General features: G+C 39.7%; 1 protein-coding gene across 3 annotated transcripts in view; it reads right to left on the minus strand.

Moving 5' to 3' along the window:
• The window catches only part of PTN (pleiotrophin), a 121,886-nt gene extending 100,199 nt beyond the window's left edge, over positions 1-21,687 (minus strand). For 2 of the 3 annotated variants that reach the window (XM_025380288.1, XM_025380286.1), the window contains exon 1: positions 21,132-21,687. Coding sequence is in view for 1 of the 3 variants with exons in the window: in XM_025380287.1 (XP_025236072.1) it covers positions 16,939-16,940 (2 nt within the window). In the remaining 2 variants the exon portion in view is untranslated. Of the gene's footprint in view, positions 1-16,938; positions 16,943-21,131 lie in introns of all 3 variants that reach the window. The other variant, XM_025380287.1, reaches the window with a different exon arrangement.
• Positions 21,688-24,221: the final 2,534 nt, after the last annotated feature.

Below are 24,221 nucleotides of genomic sequence, written 5' to 3' on the forward strand. Positions count from 1 at the left end.
AAAAAGGATGAGTTTGTGTCCTTTGTAGGGACATGGATGCAGCTGGAATCCATCATTCTTAGCAAACTATCACAAGAACAGAAAACCAAACACCGCATGTTCTCACTCATAGGTGGGAACTGAACAATGAGATCACTTGGACTCGGGAAGGGGAACATCACACACCGGGGCCTATCATGGGGAGGGGGGCGGGGGGAGGGATTGCATTGGGAGTTATACCTGATGTAAATGACGAGTTGATGGGTGCAGCACACCAACAAGGCACAAGTATACATATGTAACAAACCTCCACGTTATGCACATGTACCCTACAACTTACAGTATAATAATAATAAATAAATTAAAAAAAAACAAACAAACAAAAAAATAAATAAAAAAAAAAAATAAAATAAAATTTGTTTTACTTAAAATAGGCCATATGTGACTAGGATAATTAAAAATTTAAAAAGTGTTTAATATTGATTAAATATTTAACTATTTAATTTTCAAAAATACATTGTACAACAAGTTATAAAGTAAGAACTTTGGACTTAATCACTGAAACAGTTATTTTATCTCAGCCCATGAACAGAAACGTGTTTGGTTGAAGCTTAGAGGCCTTCCCTGGCACTCTCCTTCCTAAACCACCCCTCCTTCCCTCATACATACAGTCATTTTCTATCTCATTATCCTCTTTTATTTTCTTCCTTACTACTTGCTGAAATTTTTTCTACTTATTTGCTTTTCCTTAATTGAGAATGAAAGCAGATACCTAATAGGTGTTTACTCCTGTGCTATCAGGGCTTAGAAGAATAACATGTGGGCATTCAATAAATATTTAATTGAGGGAAGCAATGGATGGAGGTTTTCAATTGGTGACACCTATAGCCCATTTTAAAAATATAAAACATATCGGCTCATACAGTTATTTTTTAGGAGTCACATATGAGTTCTGGAGTAATACACTTGCTTCATAGTGTTTATATTTGAAACTTAAGATATTCAGGCAGTTCCTGCTATGCATAGTAGTTTACGACCATAAAACTCACCTTGTTTTAAGATCAACCTTAACTATCAATAGGAAAATTATGTTTTTCTAGGACCTATCATTAAAAACTCTGTATTCATAAATGTATAGAAAAATTAAAATATAGTAAAATTGATATTTATTTAGTATACTGCCACATAAAACATTAGAAATATTGAGATGTAAAATGTTTGGTTTTGTAAAATATTTATCAAGAGTCATTAGAACAGCTTGCTTTTCTTTTCTCATAGTACACATTACAATGCAGAATAAGCATTTTTCCGTGCCTTGGCAAATCATCATACACCTTTCTACATTTGGATTAGCTTCCAACGTTTTATTCTTCACTCTTTCAGTGTCATAAAATAAATCCAAGAATCCACTGAAGTGAGTTACTGTCAGCATCAATTCCCTCAGGACAGTTTCATCCTCTTAGTCATATCCAATTTCCGTATTTATAGCTATTAATTTGCCTTTCCTAAGTGCCTTTGGCCGCACGTGGAGAGTCTCTCCAGTGGCAGCAGCATCAATGTTCCCACCTTCAGTTACTTCTGTAACTCCACTTATGTTTGATTTGAGTTTCACTTCCAGTGTTAAATTATTCCTATTTTCTTGCCTGCACTTTCATCTTTGTTGGCCAATTTCTTCTTTGGATTACCAATTTTTGAAAACCGTCTTGTGAATTTATCATTGTGAGACAAGGAGGCAACAAAAGTACATGGTTTGCTGCCTGTGCCTAAAGCGAATAACAGATTCATGGTGACCAATTACAGACAGACTATGAAAGAAGGGATGTGATGGGTCACTAATTATAAAGCAAATTTGCTATGTATGTGGTGATTTGTAGATTGAGCAGCTAACAGTGAAATTTGTATTTATGCAATTTAAGTATTTTATATACTTTTAGTTAATATACTAATAAATTATGCTGTTGGGGGACTGGTGTGAATTAATTTTACTATGGTAAAGTGAAGACTGTCAGTAATTTAAAACTTCATTTCTTTGCCAAACTTTCCAATGATGTCTGAATGCCTTAATGTATGAGAGAAGCTACTTTCAAAACATGGAAAGTTGAGTTTTTACCCTTGGAAGTCATATATTAAAAATAAAGAGGGATTTTGCTTTCTTAATGTCTTTCCCTGTGAGACAGACAGCTGTAGATAGTCATAGCCATAGCCTAAGTTTAAGAAAACAAAATGTTATAATGGTGTAGTTATATGCTTGAATTTACTAATCAGGATTATCTCAATGGTTTCAAATTTGATCATGTATTAGAATCATCATGAGGGCTTATTAAAGCGCCAGATTGCTGGACCTACCCTCAGAGTTAGGGTTACTAGTTGAGAATTTGCATGTCTAATGAGTTTTTAGGTAAAGCTGATGCTGCAGAGCCACCAACTTAAACACAATCAGAAGAGTATTCCATGGGGAGAGAAGAGAATCCACAGATCATAATCTAGGAAGAGCACAGACACTGAATCAAAGAAATTAGTGGAATCTTAGAGATATTTTAGTGTAGGTCATTTGTTTTACAAATGAAGAAATACAAGCCTGAAAAATTCAGGTGACTTAATACAAAATTAGCCAGTTGTAGAGGCTGGTCTAGAACATAGAATCTATTATAGTCCAACAAATTCTGGAAGACTTCTAGTGCCATAGTAGGTCGTATTTTCAATAGATATATGCCAAATGTATTACACACACACAAAATGGTTCTCAAACTTTAGTGTGTCTGAAAGTAGTCCTGTGGCCTTGCTAAAAATTAACATTGTTAAGCTGGGCAATGTGGTGCCCGCCTATAGTCTCAGCTACTTGGGAGGTGGAGAAAGAAGGATCGCCTGAGCCCAGGAGTGAACTCCTGGGCTCAAGCTGTAGTGTGCAATGATTATGCCTGTGAATAGCAACTGCATTCCAGCCTGGGCAACACAGTGAGACCCTGTCTCTAAAAAAAACAATAAAAAATAGAAATAAAAATTAACCTTCCTAAGCCCTCACCTAAAAATTCTGATTCATAGATAAAGTATGGGACACTTTGAGACCACAGCCCCATGAGATTCTAAAGAACAGGTAAACTGTTCTTTAAGAGACAATGTTCTATGATTGTGTATGCTGATGTTTTAAGCCAAATAATGTATACACAGAAAATAACAAAATGCCAACTTTTAAAAAAATTTTTTTGCAAAATACTTTCACAGGTTATGATAATTCCCTCCAAAGATCCTGTAAGGTCAGTGAGGCAACTGTCACGCTCCCTTTTTGAAGAAATCTTGGAGAATTCTCCATTCTGGAAACCTCCTTCTTCTCATCTATGGAGAGGGTAATAATACTAAAATGGATCTCATAGAATTGTTTGGGGGATAAAATGAGATGAGATCTAGGAAGGCAATTTGTCAATAATAAAATATTACATGGATGTTAGCTGTTAATGGAAGGCCAAAACAGAGTATGAATTGTTTCAGAGTATGAAACAGAGTATGAAATATCAATTGGGTCATCTGCAGATAGAAGAGTTTTAATTGTACTGTAATAGGCTCATCCTGTAGAAGCTTCCTGATTGGTCAAAGGAAACAGATAAGGCAAAGCTTCAGTGAAATTGCAAGATTTTACCCTCCCAGGCCCCAGATTATCTGAACCAGGAATTGCTGACTAAATCTGAATCTGGAACAACATTAAGTATAATATGCCCTGTGTTAAATGGCTTTCTTAGAAAAGATCTTGTCTGATCTCTGTCCCTAGGACATTTCCTGCCTCTTCTGACTGATAATTAAATTGGGGATTGGAAGCCAGACAATATTTACTTCCTGAGCGTTCTTTTCTTTTAGTAAAGCTGAAAAAATAATTTTAAAGGAAGAAAACTGAAAATGATCCATTTACCACTGATTCTGCCCTCCCTAGGAAGAAGGATCCCTGGAGTGAGATAAAGAAAATACAGAAAAGGAAGGGAGTGTCTTCATATCCCAGCGGGGCATGTGGAGGAGGAGGAGGTGCTGACTATGGACAGCAAGAAGCAACATCACCATCACAAAACACCCAGCACAGTGGCCCTTTCAACAAGGAGCATAAGAGACTGTTTCTACCTCTGATAAAAGTTCAGCATTTTGTTTTTCTCCACATATTTTAATCAATATTTACCAAGCCATAACAATCTGGCTTTCACTGTCACCCTGGGGTTGAGTTCCATGAGTAACTACCTTTTCCACTGGCTGCAGAAATAATGACTCCATGCATGATTGGCAGAAGGTCATTCATTTGAGTACAGGAAAATGAGCAGTTTCAAGAAAAGAGCTGGCATCTCTGCATGGGTGAATCAGTGCAAATCTAAAATGCAGTTACTGAAATTACAGAAGCCTCTCCTCAGCCAGTTGGCCTCTTTTGGAAGACATGGCCTCAAACCATTCCAGTGCATGTGAAATGTCTAGACGTGATTATAGAGTTTTCTTGAAAGCTGATGCATCCAAGGAACATTTAAAGTAAGAAGCAAAGTAATAAAAAACTTTTCTCAGAAAATTAAATGGTTAATATGGTCTTACCACATTTTCTCGTGAAAGTATGCTGTGAATGCTCAGGAGGAGGAAGGTGCAGTAATGAGACTAGAAATTACAGCTTAGACGGGAACCCAGTCACCAATTACCAAGTGCTACAAGCCTGAGGCTACTTCTCATTAAAAGGCCTCCCAGGCATCGTGGGTGTCCACAGTTCAGAGAGACCTCAGAAACCTGCACCTAGTTCATGCTCGGTTCTTAGGATAATCCTGTCTCTCCACAATTCCTTTAGGCTTGCAACATGCTCTTGCCCCAAATCAGCTCTTGTCTAGATTTCCCCTTTCTATCAATGGCACTAGAATTCTCCCAAATTGATCAATTTCAACATCTCATTTTTTACTCACCCTTCATGTACTCACCTCCCATTGTAATGTCTAGACTACAGATAGCCTTTATTTCACCTCATGGTGTGTCCAGAAAGAATCCGTCTTAACTACCTACTTACACCAAGGCATCAGCAATTCACTTATTTATTCATTCATTTGTTATTGTATAAAGTATTGGCTAAGAGATCTATAGTGAAGTGGGGAGAGATAGTCATTTAAGGTAACTGTTACAAGATAAGAATGAGTAAGCATCCACACCGTTGCCTCTACCAGAACTCACACTTTCTTCCTTATATTTTTCAATATTTAAACACAAGTCAGGAGACACTACCTCCTGGAAGCCTCCCCTGAATCCACCCTCAGCTGACTAAAATGTCTCTCCAATGGGCTTTCATATGTGCATATCTAGTTCATTGCACTGAAATTGCACTGATTAGCTGTTCCTGTGCCTGCCTGCTCCCCCCAGTTAGATGTCCGATTCAAAAACAAGGACTGTGAAGTATTCATTTCTGTATTCCTGATACTTAACATAGAGCCCAGCTCATTGTGTTCATTGCATATTTTTAAGTGAATGAATGAATGAATGAATGAATGAATGAATGAATGAATGACTATAAAAGGAAAACCATAGAAAGTTGTGAAACAGAGAAAGGGGTAAGTAATCATTTTAACTAGGGGAATAAAGGTAAAATTTTCACGGAGGTGACGGTATTTAAGCAAAACATTGAAGTATGCACAGGATTTCCAGAATGTGAAAGGATCAAGGGGTGGAGTGGGGGTGGTATACAAAGCACTACTTTTTAAAATGTAACTGATTCTCTCCACCTCTGATCTGTTACTTCTTTTAAAATAATCTTTTTATGCCTTACTTTTACCAATTCTTTTCTTCTCTGTTGTGGAGAACCTTCAGTGATTCCTTACCATCTAACTTGACATAATTCAGGCAGGTTAGCTTCCACTTGAAGGGTCTTGCTATCATTCCTTTTTTTTTTTCTAACCCTCGCTTCCACTCTTGGCCACTCACTCTCTACACAAATCAGGCCCTTCTGTTTTCTACCTCTGAGGTCTTGCCTTGGATCATCTCTTTGGCTTCCCTCTTTCTTCATGCATTACCGGAGATGCTTTCCTCATGACTTTCTGCCATACACAATGCAACTCTGCCTTTGAAAATCCTACCCTTTCCCAGAACTTTGGGATGCGACAGCAGGAGGCTCGCTTGAAGCCACGAGTTTAAGACCAGCCTGGGCAATATAGTGAGATCCCATCTCTAAAAGAAAAAGAAAAGAAAATCCTATCCTTTACATGCAGCCACCCTTTTCTGCTCCAGACTGGAATGTCTTCCTTCTCTGAAAAAAAAACCCACCGAACCACTCTTTTATCATTTCATTTCATATTCGATTTTCTAGCTCTAAGTCTGCTTTGTCCCGTTTATGAGGATGCAACTAAGATGCCTACAGGCCAGGATCATGGACAGCGTCTTGTTGGAACATGCCCAGTGTCTCAGACAGATATTCTATTGATTAAAAATCCTGGACAACTGAAGTAGCCCTCTAAGGATATATGAGAGACTCTTGACTTCAGGTAGACACCTTGTTATTCAGCTACTGGATGGTGGGTATGGGTACCTGCAGTAGATTTAATGTTTAATTCAGTGAGAAAAAATATAAATTATGTTATCAGTTCGGTAAAGGAAATCACTAACTATATTACAAAATAAAAAGTCTTACTTCCCTGTTTCAGCTGTAGAATTATAGTCATAGTTATTTTAACTTCTTCCATGCTGCCAGATTAAAGACCTTTTTATAAATTTGACTGTGTGACTAGCCCTTTAAGATAGATGCATCATTTTCACTGCTTTTGCCCTAGCTGTTGTAATCCTGGGATTCCTTCATGCTTTGCAGCTTTCTAGGTTTTGCCCTTTGTCAAACTACATCAATACCAGTCTCAAACCTGAATCATAAAAGACATTTTAGAGAAATAGAGGCTTAACGCTCATGTAAAGGAATGACCTATCACACACAACAGGCTGCAGGGCATGGAGAATCCATCACCTAACCTTTCCCAGCCTCTGTTCATCTGTGTCCCACTGTTGGATGTCCAAGCTTGACAGTGAATGCTTTCCAATGGGAAACTGTAGCAGGATTTTTTTTTCCCATCCTTTGGTCCCTATTGTATGTTCAGCTGCACTGGAGCTAGCTGCTAATCAAAGCCAGAGACTCTCAACACAAACAAACCCGGCATTGTGGCCTCCCCCCAGGATAGAACACAGCAATCCAACAAACAATTTAGTCAGGTGATAGCAGGCTGGAGAAGCAGACTGAGCAGCTCCTAGACACCCTCCTGCTTGTACTCCCAGCGGTCCCTTTCCTCAATGCAGGCATGTTGAAACACCATGCCAGGCAAACTGGTATTTGAGAAAACAATGGGAATGAAACAATCATATGCAATCAAGGAGGGCAATCTAATGGCAGCATTCTTTATCCAAAACACGGTAATCTCTTGATTACAAGGAGGTAGAAATAAATGACATAGTGTGAAGAACTATTCCTGGATACTGGCTAGAGAGAAGAAAGGAATCGTGAACCAAAATATCTTCAAGTACTCCCTGGACCCTTGACATTGAATAGGGGAATGGAGGTAGAAGAGTATGACATTTAAGAATTTTGTGGTTAGAAATATTTGCACTACACCCTCAGTTTTATTTTTTACTAGCTTTTGATCTTGAACAAGTTATTTCTGAGACACGGTTCCCTCATTTAGGAAGAAAAATAGCCTTTACCCCATAGGGCTGTTGGGAGCATTTAACCCAGCACTGAACGTAAAGTTCTAGTATTGAACTACCCACTGTATAGAAAGCACTCAATAAGGCCGGGCGCGGTGGCTCACGCCTGTAATCCCAGCACTTTGGGAGGCCGAGGCGGGCGGATCACAAGGTCAGGAGATCGAGACCACGGTGAAACCTCGTCTCTACTAAAAATACAAAAAAATTAGCCGGGCGCGGTTGTGGGCGCCTGTAGTCCCAGCTACTCGGGAGGCTGAGGCAGGAGAATGGCGGGAACCCGGGAGGCGGAGCTTGCAGTGAGCTGAGATCCGGCCACTGCACTCCAGCCTGGGCGACAGAGCGAGACTCCGTCTCACAAAAAAAAAAAAAAAAAAAAAAAAGAAAGCACTCAATAAGTAGTAGCTATTATGACAGTACTATTAATGCTGGTGAATTGTGCTCAGAAATTTAAAATGATGAGAAATAATAAGAACAGAAAGCAAGGTCTTCAGCTTCTAGAACTAGCTGGTGATAAGGGAGCAAGTCTCCTTGCTCTTAGTAGTTCCTATGAACAACGTCTTAGAGGTGCTGGCAGGTCTTGATTTTGACTTATTGCCATGGGTCCTCAGAACACAGCAAGGGAAGTTAGGGACGCCACTGTCCAGGGTGAAGGTAGAGGACAAGGTATTCCTTCAGACAACAGCAGAAGCTTGGCTCCAGGTACCTGAGCACTGATGATGGAACCATCCTCTAAGTACAAAGGACAGAGCAGAAGAAAAAAGCTGGAGATGCCAAAGAAAATGATTACTCATGTCACAATTTTGCACTAGGCCAGCCAGTTAATATTAATTCTTGCCAGAGTTTCTGGAGGTCCAGACATAGGACAGAGAGGAATAGAAACTAGTAAAAGGTTACTACAATTCTATGCAACAATAAGCATGGATTGAGTACTATATGCAACTGGCATATAGTGGGTACTCAATCATTTTCAGGAATATCCATACTCAATGCATATTCAGGAAGTGGTAAAGTGAAGGACTTAGACACAATCGTAGGAACAAACAATGGGGTTCAGCAACAAGAAACATAGCCAGTGAAACTCAAAATTAATATAGTGACTTCCTTTAAATATAAAAGACAGGGATGCAAGATTAGCAATTGAAGTAGCTTCTTATGGAAACCTCCAAATGAAAACAATGCTAGTCGGTCGGGTGCGGTGGCTCATACCTATAATCCCAGCACTTTGGGAGGCTGAGGAAGGTGGATCACCCAAGCTCAGGAGTTTGAGACCAGCCTGGCCAACATGGTGAAACTCCATCTCTACTAAAAAGACAAAAATTAGTCAGGTGTGGTAACATGCACCTGTAATCCCAGCTCTGTGGGAGACTGAGGCAAGAGAATTGCTTGAACCCAGGAGGTGGAGGTTGTAGTGAGCTGAGATCACACCACTGCACTCCAGCCTGGGCAACACAGCAAGACGCTGTCTCAAAAAAAAATGAAGAAGAAGGAGGAGAAGGAGGAGGAGGAGGAGGAGGAGGAGGAGAAGGAGGAGGAGAAGGAGAAGGAGAAGGAGAAGAAGGAGAAGGAGAAGGAGAAGGAGAAGGAGAGAAATACCAAACCTAAACTTTTTCTGAACTGAAACAGAATGTTGAACATCACACATTACAGCAAATAGCAATCAAGGCAGAAAACCAGCCCCCAAATCTAGAAGGCGTGTGTGCAGCAAAGCCCTGGCTGAAGGAACCCTGATGTGCTCTAGCCCACAAAAAGCACATTTCAGTCTCCTGCTTTCATGATCTGCCACTAAAGGTGGGGAGGACATGAATGCATGAATGAAAACAATGTGTTAGAGGGTAGAAAGGTTTATGGAAGAGTTGGCTTCACGGACCAGACTGTCTAACTCCAGACTCTGCACCCAAGATTCTTCAGGCCCTGTTTTGGGAAGGAACTCTTCATTAGAACAGCAGATACCACTTTGTCTTGAAACACTCCCTCTGAGAAGAACAAGAAGAGGACCAGGTTTGCTCCACAGAGCTGGAGGGATTTCATGGGACTTTTATGGCAAGATGCACCTGGAGCCGAGCAGATGTGGAAAACAAAGAAGGCAAATTCACCCTACAGGAATCTCCATAGGATACACCATGACAGCCAGATGGGCTATAAGGGCCCTATGGCATGCTTAATACTTCCTTTTTAGTGGCAGAAGCCTCAATGCTATCTGATAGAATTTTCTGTGAGGTCTGCAGTTCCTCTCCTCAGGTACAGGGCTTCTATCAATGGAATTCTTGGATGTTTTCTCTAAAGCCTCAGTTCAAGTCCAATGCTGTTTCTTTTGTCTTATTGGTCTTGCTGCCTTTGATATAAAGGGCTTCCATTTAACATCTTGTGAAGGAATGTCACTGGATAAGACACTAGAAACCCACAGAGTCAGCCTGCTTTTAAGAAAAGTGGATCTGTCTGTTTAGAGAGAAATTGGTAGAAATCCACATCTACCCACTTACTCGTGCTGAATTGCTTCTAATCTGCTTCTCCAAACCAAATTCACTTATGACAGCCTTGAAGCACATCTTCAAATCCCCAGATATCACGTATCAGAAGGCCAACTGTAATTCCCTAACCATCAGACAAAAGCAGCAATTTAAAAAGGCTAAAAAATCACTTCAGGCCAAAGTTGGTGGGAATCCCAATACTGGCACAGATACTAAACGCATTTGACTTTCACTCCTCCTCTGCGATCGGGAATGTGGTGGTCAAACCCAAATTTGATCTGACTCACTTTAAACTCAAGCCAATTGTTCACTAGTCATTCCAAATAATAACAGAGCAAATAACTCCCTGAAGGATGCCAAGCCCTGGAGCGACAACGCATCAAAGAGGTTTGCTGATCTTGCAGTTTACCCACCTGCAGTGCATCAGGCCCACTCCCTTGGGCCCCACAGCAACTCACAAGTTTCTCAGGCTCTTGAGAGGAGCTAAGAGGTTGGATCCAACCTGGGTGGGACCAGGCAGCTGTGTCTTCCCTGGGGAGACTTTTACCCTTGGATATACGGAAGGGTCCTTTAGGGTAAGAAAGAAAGACAATGTGTACTCAGCTTGACCTTTAATTGGTACACACTAAGTTCCCCAGGATTATTTGTTCCCATCTAAACAGCACATCCTTTGCAGGGACAAAGATTTGCATTTGTTTGTTTGCTTTATGAGATGTTTGTTTGTTTGCATTTTTCCAGTGCTGGCTCTTTTATGAGCGTTCATAACATTAATTTACTTAGCATTTTTTATGATTCTAATTTACCCATATCAAGCTAAATAAATTGAATTTCCATCTTAATTGGTTCATTTGGTAGAATCAAGTGCACATGTTAACATGTGCATAGCTGTTAAGATATATCGCATGCATCAATAACACTGTTAAAAAGCAGGACACCCAATTATGCATCTATTTTTAAAAGTTACATCAGAAAAACTGTAAAGGTGTATCAGGGTGCTAACAGTGGAGACTATTTTAAGAATTATAAGTAAGTTTGCTTTTTTATAAAATTTGAATATCTTGTACCACGAACACGTATTTTTGTAGAATGGGAAAAATAATGTGTTTCTTCAGGTACATTTGTGATTTCCTAATAAGCAACCTCATAATGGAAAAAAAAACTTTCATTATTTTTCACATGGGATTAATCAAACTTTTCACACATTTGACCTACATTGAGCTATATTTGAGATTCTGCATATTCCCAGAGGCATTATTCAATAATGAAATGTATATTGTAAATAAGAAAAGATAAGGGGAAGAAGGGCTTTATTTTATTGTTTCAAGATATAAGCATAGACACGTGTTAAAAGTAGCCTAATAAACTACCCGTTTCTCTCCTCTAGCAGCTTCAGGCTTGCTCATTTGAATCCCTTGAAACGTATCTAAAGAAATACATTGCACAGAGAGGGCAATTTGTTTTTGTAATAAATATTTTTTGAGGAGTTGACTTGACCCTTGAAATCAGGTTCTTTCAAGATGCAAGATACGCTTTTTAAGTCAACGATCTGATGTTCGTAAGCTCACAAATGAGGGTCACCATATGTTAAAACCTTAGAGATGATTCTGCTGCTGGGTACAATGATGCCATGGCTATGTCTTGAAAAAAGCCATATTCACATCAAATAGGAAAGCCGTTATGAAAACACTGTTCTCAAGTTTTGTGTGGTTTCTGCTAAAGTTTGGATGTGTGTCCCCACCAAACCTTATGAGGAAATTTGACTTCCCAATGTTGGAGGTGATGCCAGATGGGAGGAGTTTGGGTCATGGGAGTGGATTCCCTCATGAGTAGATTAATGCCCTCCCTGGTGGGGTTTGGGAGGGTGGGTGAGTGAGTTCCCACTCTTAGTTCCCCTGGGAGCTGATTGTTAAAAAAAGAGTCTGGTACCTTCCTGTCTTTCTTGCTTCCACTCTTTCTGTGTGATGTCTGCTCCCATTCACCTTCTACCTGAGTGGATGCCATCTGAGGCCTTCACTAGATGCCCAATTTGGAAACTTTCAGCCAGCAGAATCATAAGCCAACTAAACCTTTTTTCTTTATATGTAACCCAGCCTCAGGTATTCCTTTATAGCAACAGAAAACAGACTAAGATAGCTTCTATTTGTTTTAGCCTCAGTGAAGATTTTCTCCGTTACCTAAGACTGTTACCCCAATATGCTCCTTATTAATTAAATCTGGACTCTGAAGCAAAAAGCCCTGGTTCTTTCTCTGGGCAGCCCAATGTCTTCAAGGAAGTCACAAAGATGGATGATTCCTGGTCTAGTTCCATTATGGTATGGAAGGAAAGAGTCTAATGCAGTTATAGGAGTTAAAATGTGAAAGAAGGGAAGACTCTAACACTAAGTCAACATATCACATATATCTTTTTCATATTAAGAATGAAGTTTTCTAAACACTTTTCATTAGCTTTTAAAGCAAATGAAGAAGGCAACATTTGGATCACTGACACCCTCTCGGAGAAAGACCACAGCAGAAGCACTGGGAAGGAGGCCCAAGTGCAACATCTGGCCAGGGTCTTTTTACGCTTAAGGGAACTTCAGTGAAGTCAATAGCAAATCAGGTGGTGTCCGCAATTTTCTTTCATAAATAATCATACATTGTAAATATTATTTGGTCAAAGATGTAAGTTTGAGAAGATTTTGCATATAGCAAGAAGCATTACTGACAATGATCCTGATCATTTTTATTAAGCTATGGACATCATGACTGGAGAGTTCTGATTTGTCTCCTATTCCCTCAAGTTTGTTGAATTAAACTGTTGTGGCTTGCTACTCAAAGAGAGGTCGCCAAGCCAGCAGCACTGCAGTCACCTGGGAACTTGGTAGAAAAGCAGACTCTGAGATTTCACTGGAGACCTACTGAATTTTGGCAAGAACCCTGGGTGACTGGTAAGCACATGAAAGTTTGAGAAGCACAATTATCCAGCAATCATGTAAATGAACTGCTGCTAGCCAATTACTAAAGCTTATATTTAGTGAGAATAACCAATTCAAAAAAAGTGACATGTAGCTTTTAAGACACTCCAGAAGGAACTATAACATGATCTGAAGTAAAAGAAAGCATGCCTGTTTCAGTTTAGCCTCATTTAAGATGTCTTCTTGCTTTTTTTTCTTTAGTATGACTCATTTCTTTTTCTTCATTCCTGTCACACATCTTACCTCCTCCTCACTTTGTCAGTCGAACTTACCTTCAGGCATCTGAGGCAATCTCTGGGTGTCCTGAGAAAATGCCAATGACAACAGCAGGACTGGGGAACCAGAAAGGCAGAACTTGCCCCACTGACTTTATTAAGTTCAGTTCATGTTCAGTATAACAATTTGGAGCTTACAGACGTTACATCGTGACCATTGACCTTAACCACCAACCTATGAGGTTGGCAAAACAAGTGACATCATCATCATTTCTCACTTACAGCTAAAAAACCTAAGATTCCAGGAGATTCAGTAACACATTCAACAGCCCATACCAAACAGCAGGTGGACTGTGGTGAGATGCTGGTTCCTGACTCCAAACCTTAACTCCTTCTCTAGACTGAAGCCTCTATCAGCAGGGGTCAGAGAGAATGTGGTTATGAGCATCACTAAGGTCAGCAATAAGGTGCCTGTCTCTTGGATTGGGAGTCTCCTATATGCAAAATGCTCTCCTAGACCTTATGGGAAAGCATAAGGTCAAAGAGTCTGTATTGGAGATTTTGCCTGCCCAACCCCCAGGCCTTGAGCATGATCACATGCTCCATGCTCCATATGTTTCCTTCCAGAAGAAAGGATTTTCAATCTGCAATTAGAAAGAAGGAAGAAAATGGTATGAGCATGTGGAGGTGCGAGATCTTTCAAGAAGCATGGAATTCCGCCTAGGATTTTGCTTGTATGTTTGTTGCAGATGCCAAGTGGGCATGAGAAAGAAAAGCAATTCAGGAGGGGGAAGAAGTGAGAACTTGCATCTGGTGCTGCTTCACCATGATCATCATTTTCACCTTCCTGCTCAAACACTCCCAGCAATCAGACTGTATGTTCAGTACTTCACCTTGATTTTCTCCATTACTATTCAGACGTCAGTCCTAGAAGGTAAGTATGTGCTCCCACGTTAGAGATAAAAACATTGAAATAAGGAAGACCACAATATTTGCTCGTGGTCACAGAGCTACTAAGAAGTGTAGTGGTTTATACCTCAATATTTTGGACCTTGCAGCTCAAATATTGAGCCACCAAGGCTACCGTTTCCTTTTTTTTTTTTTTTTTTTTTTGAGACGGAGTCTCGCTCTGTTGCCCAGGCTGGAGTGCAATGGCGCGATCTTGACTCACTGCAAGCTCCGCCTCCCGGGTTCACGCCATTCTCCTGCCTCAGCCTCCCGAGTAGCTGGGACTACAGGCCACCACGCCCATCTAATTTTTTTTGTATTTTTTAGTAGAGACGGGGTTTCACCATGTTAGCCAGGATGGTCTTGATCTCCCGACCCCGTGATCCACCCGCCTCGGCCTCCCAAAGTGCTGGGATTACAGGCGTGAGCCACTGCGCCTGGCCAAGGCTACCTTTTCTAATGTATCATCTGTATCCACATGCCCTGTCATATGTCCAGTTTACGCTTAAGGGAACTTCAGTGAAGTCAATAACAAATCAGGTGGTGTCCGCAATTTTCTCAAATCCACCTCTTAAATCAGAACCACTGAAGATGGGCTCCAGGCAGCTGGCACCTACACATGACCCTAGTTAATCTGATAAACATTGAAGACAGGCAACTGCTTCTGTAGGTTATTTGACCTCTAACTGTACATACATTGGACTTGGGGTTTGACATGAGAGACAAATGGGAGATAAAATCAATTTATTAGCCTAAGAAAGATGGCATTATATTACCGAGGAATAAACTCAAACCAGGAATTTTAAGACTTTTGTTTTCATGTCTGTATGTCATTGAATGTGGCCCCCTTAACTTCTCTAAGCCTGCATTTCTGTATCAATTTTTTAAAAATCCCACTCAGTCTACCTGAGTAGAGTTACAAAAATATGATGAAAAAATAAATGTGAAACATTCTGAGAAAAAGACCTTATAGCTACATAGAAGTTATAATGAAAATAATGCTTCAAATGACTAGCTTTGTCACTTTGAATAACATGGTTTGTTAAAGAAGTGGTAAGTAAAGTTTTCTGCATTCTGGAGGTAGTCTTGAATCAGAAACTATGAAAAGTTTAAAATTATCAAGGTGAAATATGATTAGGAAGACACTCTAGAGAACTGGCAAGCCTATATGACATTTGGAATGAAGAGAGTGAAGGAAAGAGAGTGGGAGAAGTTTCTGGAGGTTCAATGTTGAGCATGGGAATGCTTGGGCTTAAACAGGAAATAGGCACCAGGTTGTTTGGTAAGGCGAGGGGATTAGGCATAGAACACAGACGGTCAAGGTGGGTGGAACAACATGGGCAAAGAGAATGAAAGGCATTTAGAGCTGCCTATTTATTTTCTCGTTCATTTGCCATCTTCAATGGTTCTATGCTAAATATAATAGGGTTCTTGAGAGAATGAGAGACAGCCTCTGCCTTAATAGGGTACATAGGTTGGATGGGGTGGGGCTGGTGTCAAATGGTGAAAAAGGAGGAGCTGAAGTCACTATAAGGGGTGATGGGGAGACTTTGAAGAAAAGAGAAGGGGAGAAATACAGCTCCACCTAGAGGGGCATTTGCCTTGGAAAACCTTTGGTGCCTTCAATTTCTGACTCAAGATTTCATCCAAATTCTACAGCTGAAGTACAAGGATTTGCCTTCTTTTCCTTCATGTATATGTTTTCATTAAAGGACACTCTTCTCGTCTGGTATAAATTTTCCTGAAAATGACATCTACAGTGAGTGCCATGTCTTAAAAATTGTATTGATTCTAAATAAAACTCAGTCTGAATTCTTAAGATGTCACTTCCAATAATTTGTTTCTGCTACGTTATGTGGCAAATGTGAAATGAAAACACGAAGGAATTAGGAGTTCAATTTCTCTTCCAGAATAAACAGCATTAAAGGAATTAACAGACATAATGCTTTTGAAATAGATGTTGGGTACCATTTAGCCTTTTGTGAGCTCCCCTTTCCTTTTTCTCATAAAAATATGATCCCTTTGACATTGGAACTGCTTAGGGCAACAGTTGTACATATCTTATTCTAACTTGTGTTGTAGTAATTAGTGTTTTAATATTCTTACGAATATATTGAGTAGATCATTAGCTGCTTGAAGACATATTTATTTGTCCTGTGTCCCTCATCACACCACCTACCATAGAGTACGGCGGTCACTATCCATAAAAATCTGGTAGGGATAAAAATAAAATAACAAGAAGTCCTTTACTTCAATCTCCTCCTCCAAATAGAATTGTGCCCGAATGATTTCCTTCAGTATTCATTGAAAAAATATTAAAAATGTGAGTCTAGAGCTCATTAGAGAGAATCTTCCTCCAATTCTCTTCAGATTTGAGAATTTTCCTTGTGAAAGAGTTAAAGCTCGAAGAACAGTTGTGACAATACTGAAGCATTTGGAGAGGAGAGAGGAAGGCGGGGAACTGAAATATTTGGAAATAAATGTACACATTTGGAAGACAAGGGAAAAAAAAAAGCAAAACAAAAGGTGAAAAAAGGAGTGCCCAAAGAAATTAGGAAAACATTAAGATAATAACATATCAACGAGGTTATGAGATAATCATAAAAGGTTGGGGTTAGCAACCTGTGACTTTTAAAGCATCTTTTCCAGAGATGGGTGACGGCATAATGGATTTTAATTGAGATCTCCTTTAAATACATTTCTAATAAAGAATTTCACAAGTTCACATCACTTACCAAACACAAAGTATTAGATATTGTCGAACCATAGAGACAGACACCATGTTCTATTTCTTAAACATGCTACATTGTCCAGCACAATGTAGTATTAGGCATCCAACATACATACAATAAATATTGTTAAACTGGCTGGCCATAGGAGCAAGAAAAATTGTATTGTTGGAGTAGGACCCCAAGAGGATGTGATGGAGATGAGTAACTCTAGCTGCACTGCTACATTGATACTGGGAAGCTGAGAAGAGAATGAGGTCAACACATTGCAGCGATGAAAATGTTGGCTGACCCTTAGCCAGGGTCTTGAGTCAAAAAAGAAAAGGGGAAAATACCACTGAATCAGTAGAGAGGGCATTGAAAACACCAGCTAGGAAGGTCCAAGTTGAAAACACCAGCTAGGAAGGTCCAAGTTTCCAAGAATGCCAACATATGGACAAACATTCCTGGTACATCTGTACATAGAGAAATGTATGCCATCATAGCAAGAGGGAATTGGGCAAGACGTTCTGGGACCTGTTGGGTGGGAAATAGTGGCAACAGAATTAATAGAGAAATGAGAGAAAGGAGGAGAAATAGGTCAACATAAAAGCAGGAAGAAAAGGGAGCAAAGGGTTAGAGACCCAGAATGCTATTTGTGTTTTAAAATGATGTTTTGGCTTTTGCTAAAAGCAATTCTTAGAATTAAGAGCCCAATTATCAGTTACTATGACTCACTTCTTTCAAGATTAATATACAGAAATTGATTTTTTGTTACACCATGTGTGAAGTTAAAAAAAATCTAAGAATTCTATTTTTAGAAAACTGGATATGATGTTTTTTCTGTTTGAGATATCACTTTATCTAAACCACTATGAAAAAAAATGGTTCAATAAATAAAGCCTAGAAAAAGGAATTAAATTTTATTTCTAAAAATATCTCAAACATGAAGGAGTCATTGTATTCCTTGTCTACCCTGAAGAAATAGGGATTTGTGGTGAATGTGATCTACATAATTAAGTCCACAATATTACCATGTTTATAATACCCTCTGATAATGTTTCAGCATAGCTACCCTTTTAAGCTACTGTTTTAATCTCTTATTTACTAAATGCCAAAATAGATTAAAAAAAAAAAGAGGCTTGTTATATTTTATAATCTAGAAATATTTTAATGACACCATGAAAACTATGCCGCACACTAGACTGGCTTGAAGTGGATGGAAAAATTGCCCAGTGGGTGGAAACTTGAATTGTCCATAAACATCAGAAGGAAAGACAACTTTCCATGAGGCCATGGCCCAAATTCCACTTAAGCCAATTGACTCTGGATGGAAAAAAGCAAGCCTAGCTCATAAAAAAAAAAGGTTCATATCTGAGTATCATTTTACCTCCCCTCCCACAGCAGTGACATGACCTTGTGCCAGAAGGAGACAAAATCTCTTCGATTATTCATTTAGAAAAGAAGCCAGAGGAAAAAACATTCCTCACCCTTGTGAAGAAGCCCAACTCAACATCACTAGCAAAGCCATGGAACAAAGGCCATTGGAGGGCTCCCACTCAGCCTCATGCTCCAGAGAAAAGCACATCTCAAACTGGGCCGAGTTGCACTCAGGTGTGGAGGACGTTTGCACTCATCACATTGGGTGGTTTCAGTCTGGACACCTCCTTCCGGAGAGAAGTCAGGAACAACTCCCCATATCATTATGCTGCCATATTAAAAGGCATAATCGTTTAGAGAACTGGAATTTTTATTCCGAATTTAGACTTCAGGCCTTCAATCTATTGTTAATTTATCACACCATTTTCAACGAGCCAGGTAAACTCAGTTTTGTGGGAAAGTTTTGAATAGTAATTTAAAACACCACATCACAATGGGAAGATGATCAGAATTCATGTGAGAATGTCATATAAGTGAGAAAGCAAGAATATCTTCAAAGGAAAAATAAAATATTTGAAGTTGAAATATTTGATATCTAAGATTGATTTTATTTTAAAAAAAATGATTCAACTATCTGGGGATCTTATTTCTCTCTGTTGTTTTCAACAACTAGGTTTTATGAAATTTTAAACCAGGCCATTGACTTGACTGAAATTTAAAAAACAATGAAAATGCAGATCTTGTTAGGTGTTGCTATAAGTGAAGCCAAAATAAGGCACATGGAAAATATCAATAAATTAATAAGTTTATTATTCCAAATCTCATGATCTCATGGAAAGAGGTCTAAAAAACAGAGAATTATATATAATACATTAGACTATAAGTATAGTTAGGTATACCTTATTACTCTAATTCTCTACAATATCTCATTTAAAGTCAGATAATTAAAAAGTCATATATTTAATAGGGCTTTTATTTATCTCAAGCTCTAGCTTTGAGAACATAATGCATTTGCATCCAGAAGCAAACAGCTGGAACACAGCACCTAATGCTGTTATATGTGGCTTCAGGTGGGAGTTCCTTATAGTGGCTTTTCACTAAATGCAGAAAAAGATGTCCTAAAGGGAACCAGTGAGCAGTGGCAGAGAAAAGATCACCTTCTATGCATTTAAAGTACAATTAGAGAACTTAAGGCCCAAGTTTCTTAAAGCACAAAAGAATGGTATTAGAGTTGTTCTTTTTTTAAATAATACAATTTTTAAAAATCTCACCTTCTAATTTCAATGAAAGAGTACAAATATTGCCAGTCTGAAATAACTCATGTCCCAAAGGAAGCAAAGAAATTCAAATTTCCTCTGAATTTAACTGGACAATATTTTTTAAATGACTTGGCCTTTAAAGTGCATAATTTACTTAAAAGGAAACATAACAAAGATGGAAAACACAGCTTTATTTTCTGCGTTGGGAGACTTCTGTTTTGTTTCATTGTCATTACCTGTTAATATTCCTACATATCAACGCATTCCCAGATAATTAAGGGGCGAACATGGGCCCTGCTGTTTCATCAATTCCACATTTGCCTACGATCATAAAATTGCTTCATTATGTTATTAGTTCAAAAGTTCTTTTTGGTAATTCCTGAATCTCCTCCCATACCCCTCTCTCCAGCACACACACACACACACACACACACACACACACGCACATGCACACATCACCCCTTTCTCAGGCTGCTAAAGCAAAATGCCTGATAACTCTTAACATGAGAAATGTTGAAGGACTGGAGCTTTAATGTTCTCTCCTCTTAGGACCCCTACCCCTCCTATTTTCTAAATGTGTCCCCAGACTTACAAGGCAGCTCTTAACAGACACAAGGGTGAGTTAACACTAGAGTGTATATAAATTGCGTGTATGTGTTCCTGTGTGTGTGTGTTGTGTTATGTCATGGAGAAGGGGGGTGTGTGTGTATGGAGAGGAGAGAGAAGGCTTCACTTTACATCTATTAAGTAAGAAAGGAGTTGAATATATTCCTCTCAAAAAATATTTTCTTAACTTATTAGAAACAACAACTCAGAAACTCTAAAAATCTAGTAAATTAGTAACAAATATGTCCTAAATTTATGGGGGTCAAATTAAAAGTTGAATGGGTCTATGTACAGGGAAGTTCTTTAAATTTGCATTCAAACGAGAGACGGGACTCCAGGTGTGTCTTCTAAACTTCGGATCTAACCATTTCTGGAACCATTCCTGGGCTGTCAGGTGGGAAGACGGGTGCCACTAGTGCTGTGAGAGAGGTTCCATGTCAGCGAGCACTGGGAGGAACAAACCCCCAGCGCTTACCTAGAAATGCCAGCTAAGAGTCATGGGCTGGCGGGCCCTGGGGCAATCAGAGAATCAGAGAGAGGTTGGGAAAATGAGAGCTGCTTGTTCAGGCTGCCGTACTTTCTCTCCAACTACCCAGCCAGAGACACACCTACTAAAGCTCCAGGTTTTACGAAAAGCAAAGATGCACTCTCCAGCCCACCGCTGGAACACGGTCCAAATGCACGCTTAACATCACAAAAACTTCTTTCCTTTCACTTACCTAAGCACACCCTAACTAACCTAACCTGAAACCCCCAAAATACGCCTCCCTTGGCCTCTGGAGCAAGTCAGTTTTGAAAGCAGTCCTATCAGCAAAGACACCGGGCAGCCTCTCTCACTCCTACCACCATCATCTGCTGGTACCCAGAAAAGTGGCACAAGGTGAAGGCAAACTCGATCGAAGAGCCCTCCGAGAAATCGCACATTCCTCTCACTTACTTTGAGTTGCAAACGTCCCCTCTGGCGCTCAGTCTGCCTTTGTTGCAAGGGGCGAGGTTGCTACGGCTGAGTCCAGGTACCCGGCTCGCTGCAGCTCCTGCTTGGTCTGCTGCTGCTCTCCCCGCCTTCTGCACGGATGACTCACTGGTCTCTTTCTTCCCCTCTCTCCACTTTGGATTTTCCTCTGCTCTGGGGCTCTCTTGGCGGGATTTTTGGACTGGAAGGCGGGGAACCTGATCCTGCCTTTGACTCAATTACGCCCTGACAGGGAGGGAACGGAAGGGAAATGGAGAATGGGAGGGATGAGAGGAGCGGGCCAGGAGGACGCAGGCTGGGCGAGGGAGGGAGAGCGTTTTGCACTCGAGAGCTGATTGGGAAGCTTATTAAAAGCAGAATACTCCAGGGGCAGTCTCTCCCCGCGGAGCAAGAAAGAAAACGGATTTGAACCAAGAGGCCATGAGATGGTACCTTGTTTTGTTTCTAGCAGAGACCAAACACAACATTTCTTTTCCAAACTCCACCCATGATCTATTCTTCAGATGAGTGCAAAGCCACTTTGCCAAATAGGATATTTTAAAGGGACAATTGATGGCATTTTAGGTTACAGTTTTGGCCCCCCACAATCCTTTAATGATATTCAGGATGAAAAAGCACTCTCTTCAAACCAGCCTCTTCTTCCACCCACGAAAGCCCTCCCTATACACAGAGGCAGTTACCCAGCTGTCAGTCACATCTCACCTGCAAAGCACAAAATGTACAAAGTACTTTTTCTCAATTGTCACAGAGTGACAGACGTCTGAAAGTTCCCAATTAAGTGCTACTTACCTTTAGGGAGAGCTCTTTCCTTTTTTGGTTTCCTTGGCGCGTTTAGCAACCTATTCAGTAACATGCCTTTGACACCCAAGAATTTAGAGGATTCGTCAATGTAGCTCAAACTCTGAGGTTTGTAAAACTTGGAGGCTGGACTTTGCATCTCTCTGGAATTTTCATTTCATTCAATTGAGGAAAGATGCTAAGGCAATGCATAGGTAAATATTTATTATATAGATGAGATAAAAGTATTGTGTAAAAGGATTAAGACGTATTACACAAATTCACCCAAACATTTTCAAAATGTAAATTTCGAGATTTTCTGCCACTTATCAGCTTTTCCTGCTCCTTGGTTAGTTCCTTTTACCTACTTTTACTGCTCAGCTTATCATTTGATGGCGTCCATCCCAAATTGCTTGTAAAAGAGACTCGCATTTTTCATAGTTCTGAGGTTACATCCGTTCATTTCAATTTGACAAATATTTATTAAGCAACGTATTTACTTAGAACTATCCTTAAACCCCCAAACTAGAAGCACTGTCTTGTGGCAAGTAGTTTTTAGGGACTTGGGGCTCTTATATTGACTGCTACCTGTAGAAATGTCCCTTGGAGAAGTTAGCTGGAACCAAAGAGGTGGCTCTACAAACTCAATCAAGCAGTCAATCAAGCTTTTCAAAAGGAACAGCATCAGAGATGCACTTACACACATACAGTTTATCCCCCTTCCCAAACCCTTCATACACATACCACATACAATTCTCAAATGAAATAACTAAATAAGGAAGCTGTGTTCCTTTCTTCTATACACAGGCTTCAGGTTACCTATTTTCCTTTCGTGATTCCACTTCCGTGTGAAGAAAGCATTGTTTGTTTTCATCGGATTTCACCTGTATAAAGTGTGGCGGAATGCACATTGTCATTTTTATTAGTATTTTGCCCAGTCCCTTTACAGAAAAAGATGTCTCAGCATTCTATTAACACTCCACAGGGGCAAAGTTTCTAAGGCGTTGAACAAAGAGCTATCCATTTTCTTTTTGTTCTTCAGCTTTATTTTAACATATGTAACATATGTACATACAAATGTATATACAATATATATATACACAAACGTAACATACAGCTAGCTACCAGTTAGGTGAACAATGCTGGCTTGATTGAGGTGCTCTCTATAGGGTTGATAAAGTAAGCAGGAGAGTCCTATGATTTCTACTCAATTACATATGTTATATCAAAAATATCACCCTTTATTCAGATAGGTATATACTAAAATTGCATACATCAGTGATTATCAATTGGGAGCAATTTTGCCCTCCAGGAAAAGTGAATAATGTCTGGAGATAGTCTTGGTTGTCGCAAATTGGGGGAAGAGGTTGCTCTGGCATCTAGTGGGTAGAAGCTGGGGATGCTGTTAAACATCATACAATGCATAGTTAAACATCATACAATGCCTACTCCATAGGCAAAGCTGCCCCAGTGGCTGCTGGCTATCCACCTTTATGGTCATTTCCTGATTGTATGCTAAACAAGGGATAGTTTATTCATGAATTTTCCTGGAAAGAGGTGGGCAGCTCCCAGAACTGAGGGTTCCTCCCCTTTTTAGACCATATATGGTAATTTCCTGACATTGCCATGGCATTTGTAAACTGTCCTGGTGCTGGTGGGAGTGACTTTTGGCATGCTAATGTGTTATAATTAGCATATAATGAGCAGTGAGGACAACCAGAGATCACTCTCCTGGCCATCTTTGTTTTGGTGGGCTTTGGCTGCCTTCTTTACAACAAGCTGTTTTATCAGCAAGTTCCTTATGACCTGTATCTTGTGCCAACCTCCTATCTCATCCTGTGACTTAGGATGCCTAACCTCCTGGCAATGAAGCCCAGTAGGTATCAGCCTTATTTTAACCAGCTCCTATTCAAGATGGAGTTGCTCTGGTTCAACCGCCTCTGACACCTCCACAACAAAGAATTATTTGGCCCAAAATGTTAACAGGGCTGAGGTTAAGAAAACCTAATGTTATTCACCATGGTATTTTAAAAATGCAAAGACAGATTAAAGAGAGTTTTTGTTTTTTTAATAAATAGAAATTTATGAGATTGGGATTAGTCATAATTTAATTCAATCCAGCATTTTCATGAAAGTTGAAGTAGAATATGTTTTTTAATACACAGTGAAATGTTCAATTTCAAATCCAAATTTCATTCTAGGGCATAGTCTAGGGTCTATTGATTCCAGAGTCCAAGTTATTTCATTCATTAGGCTAATATCCTTTAAGCACTTAAG

This window comes from Theropithecus gelada, chromosome 3 (assembly GCF_003255815.1).
Source record: "Theropithecus gelada isolate Dixy chromosome 3, Tgel_1.0, whole genome shotgun sequence".
Taxonomy (NCBI): Eukaryota; Metazoa; Chordata; class Mammalia; order Primates; family Cercopithecidae; genus Theropithecus; species Theropithecus gelada.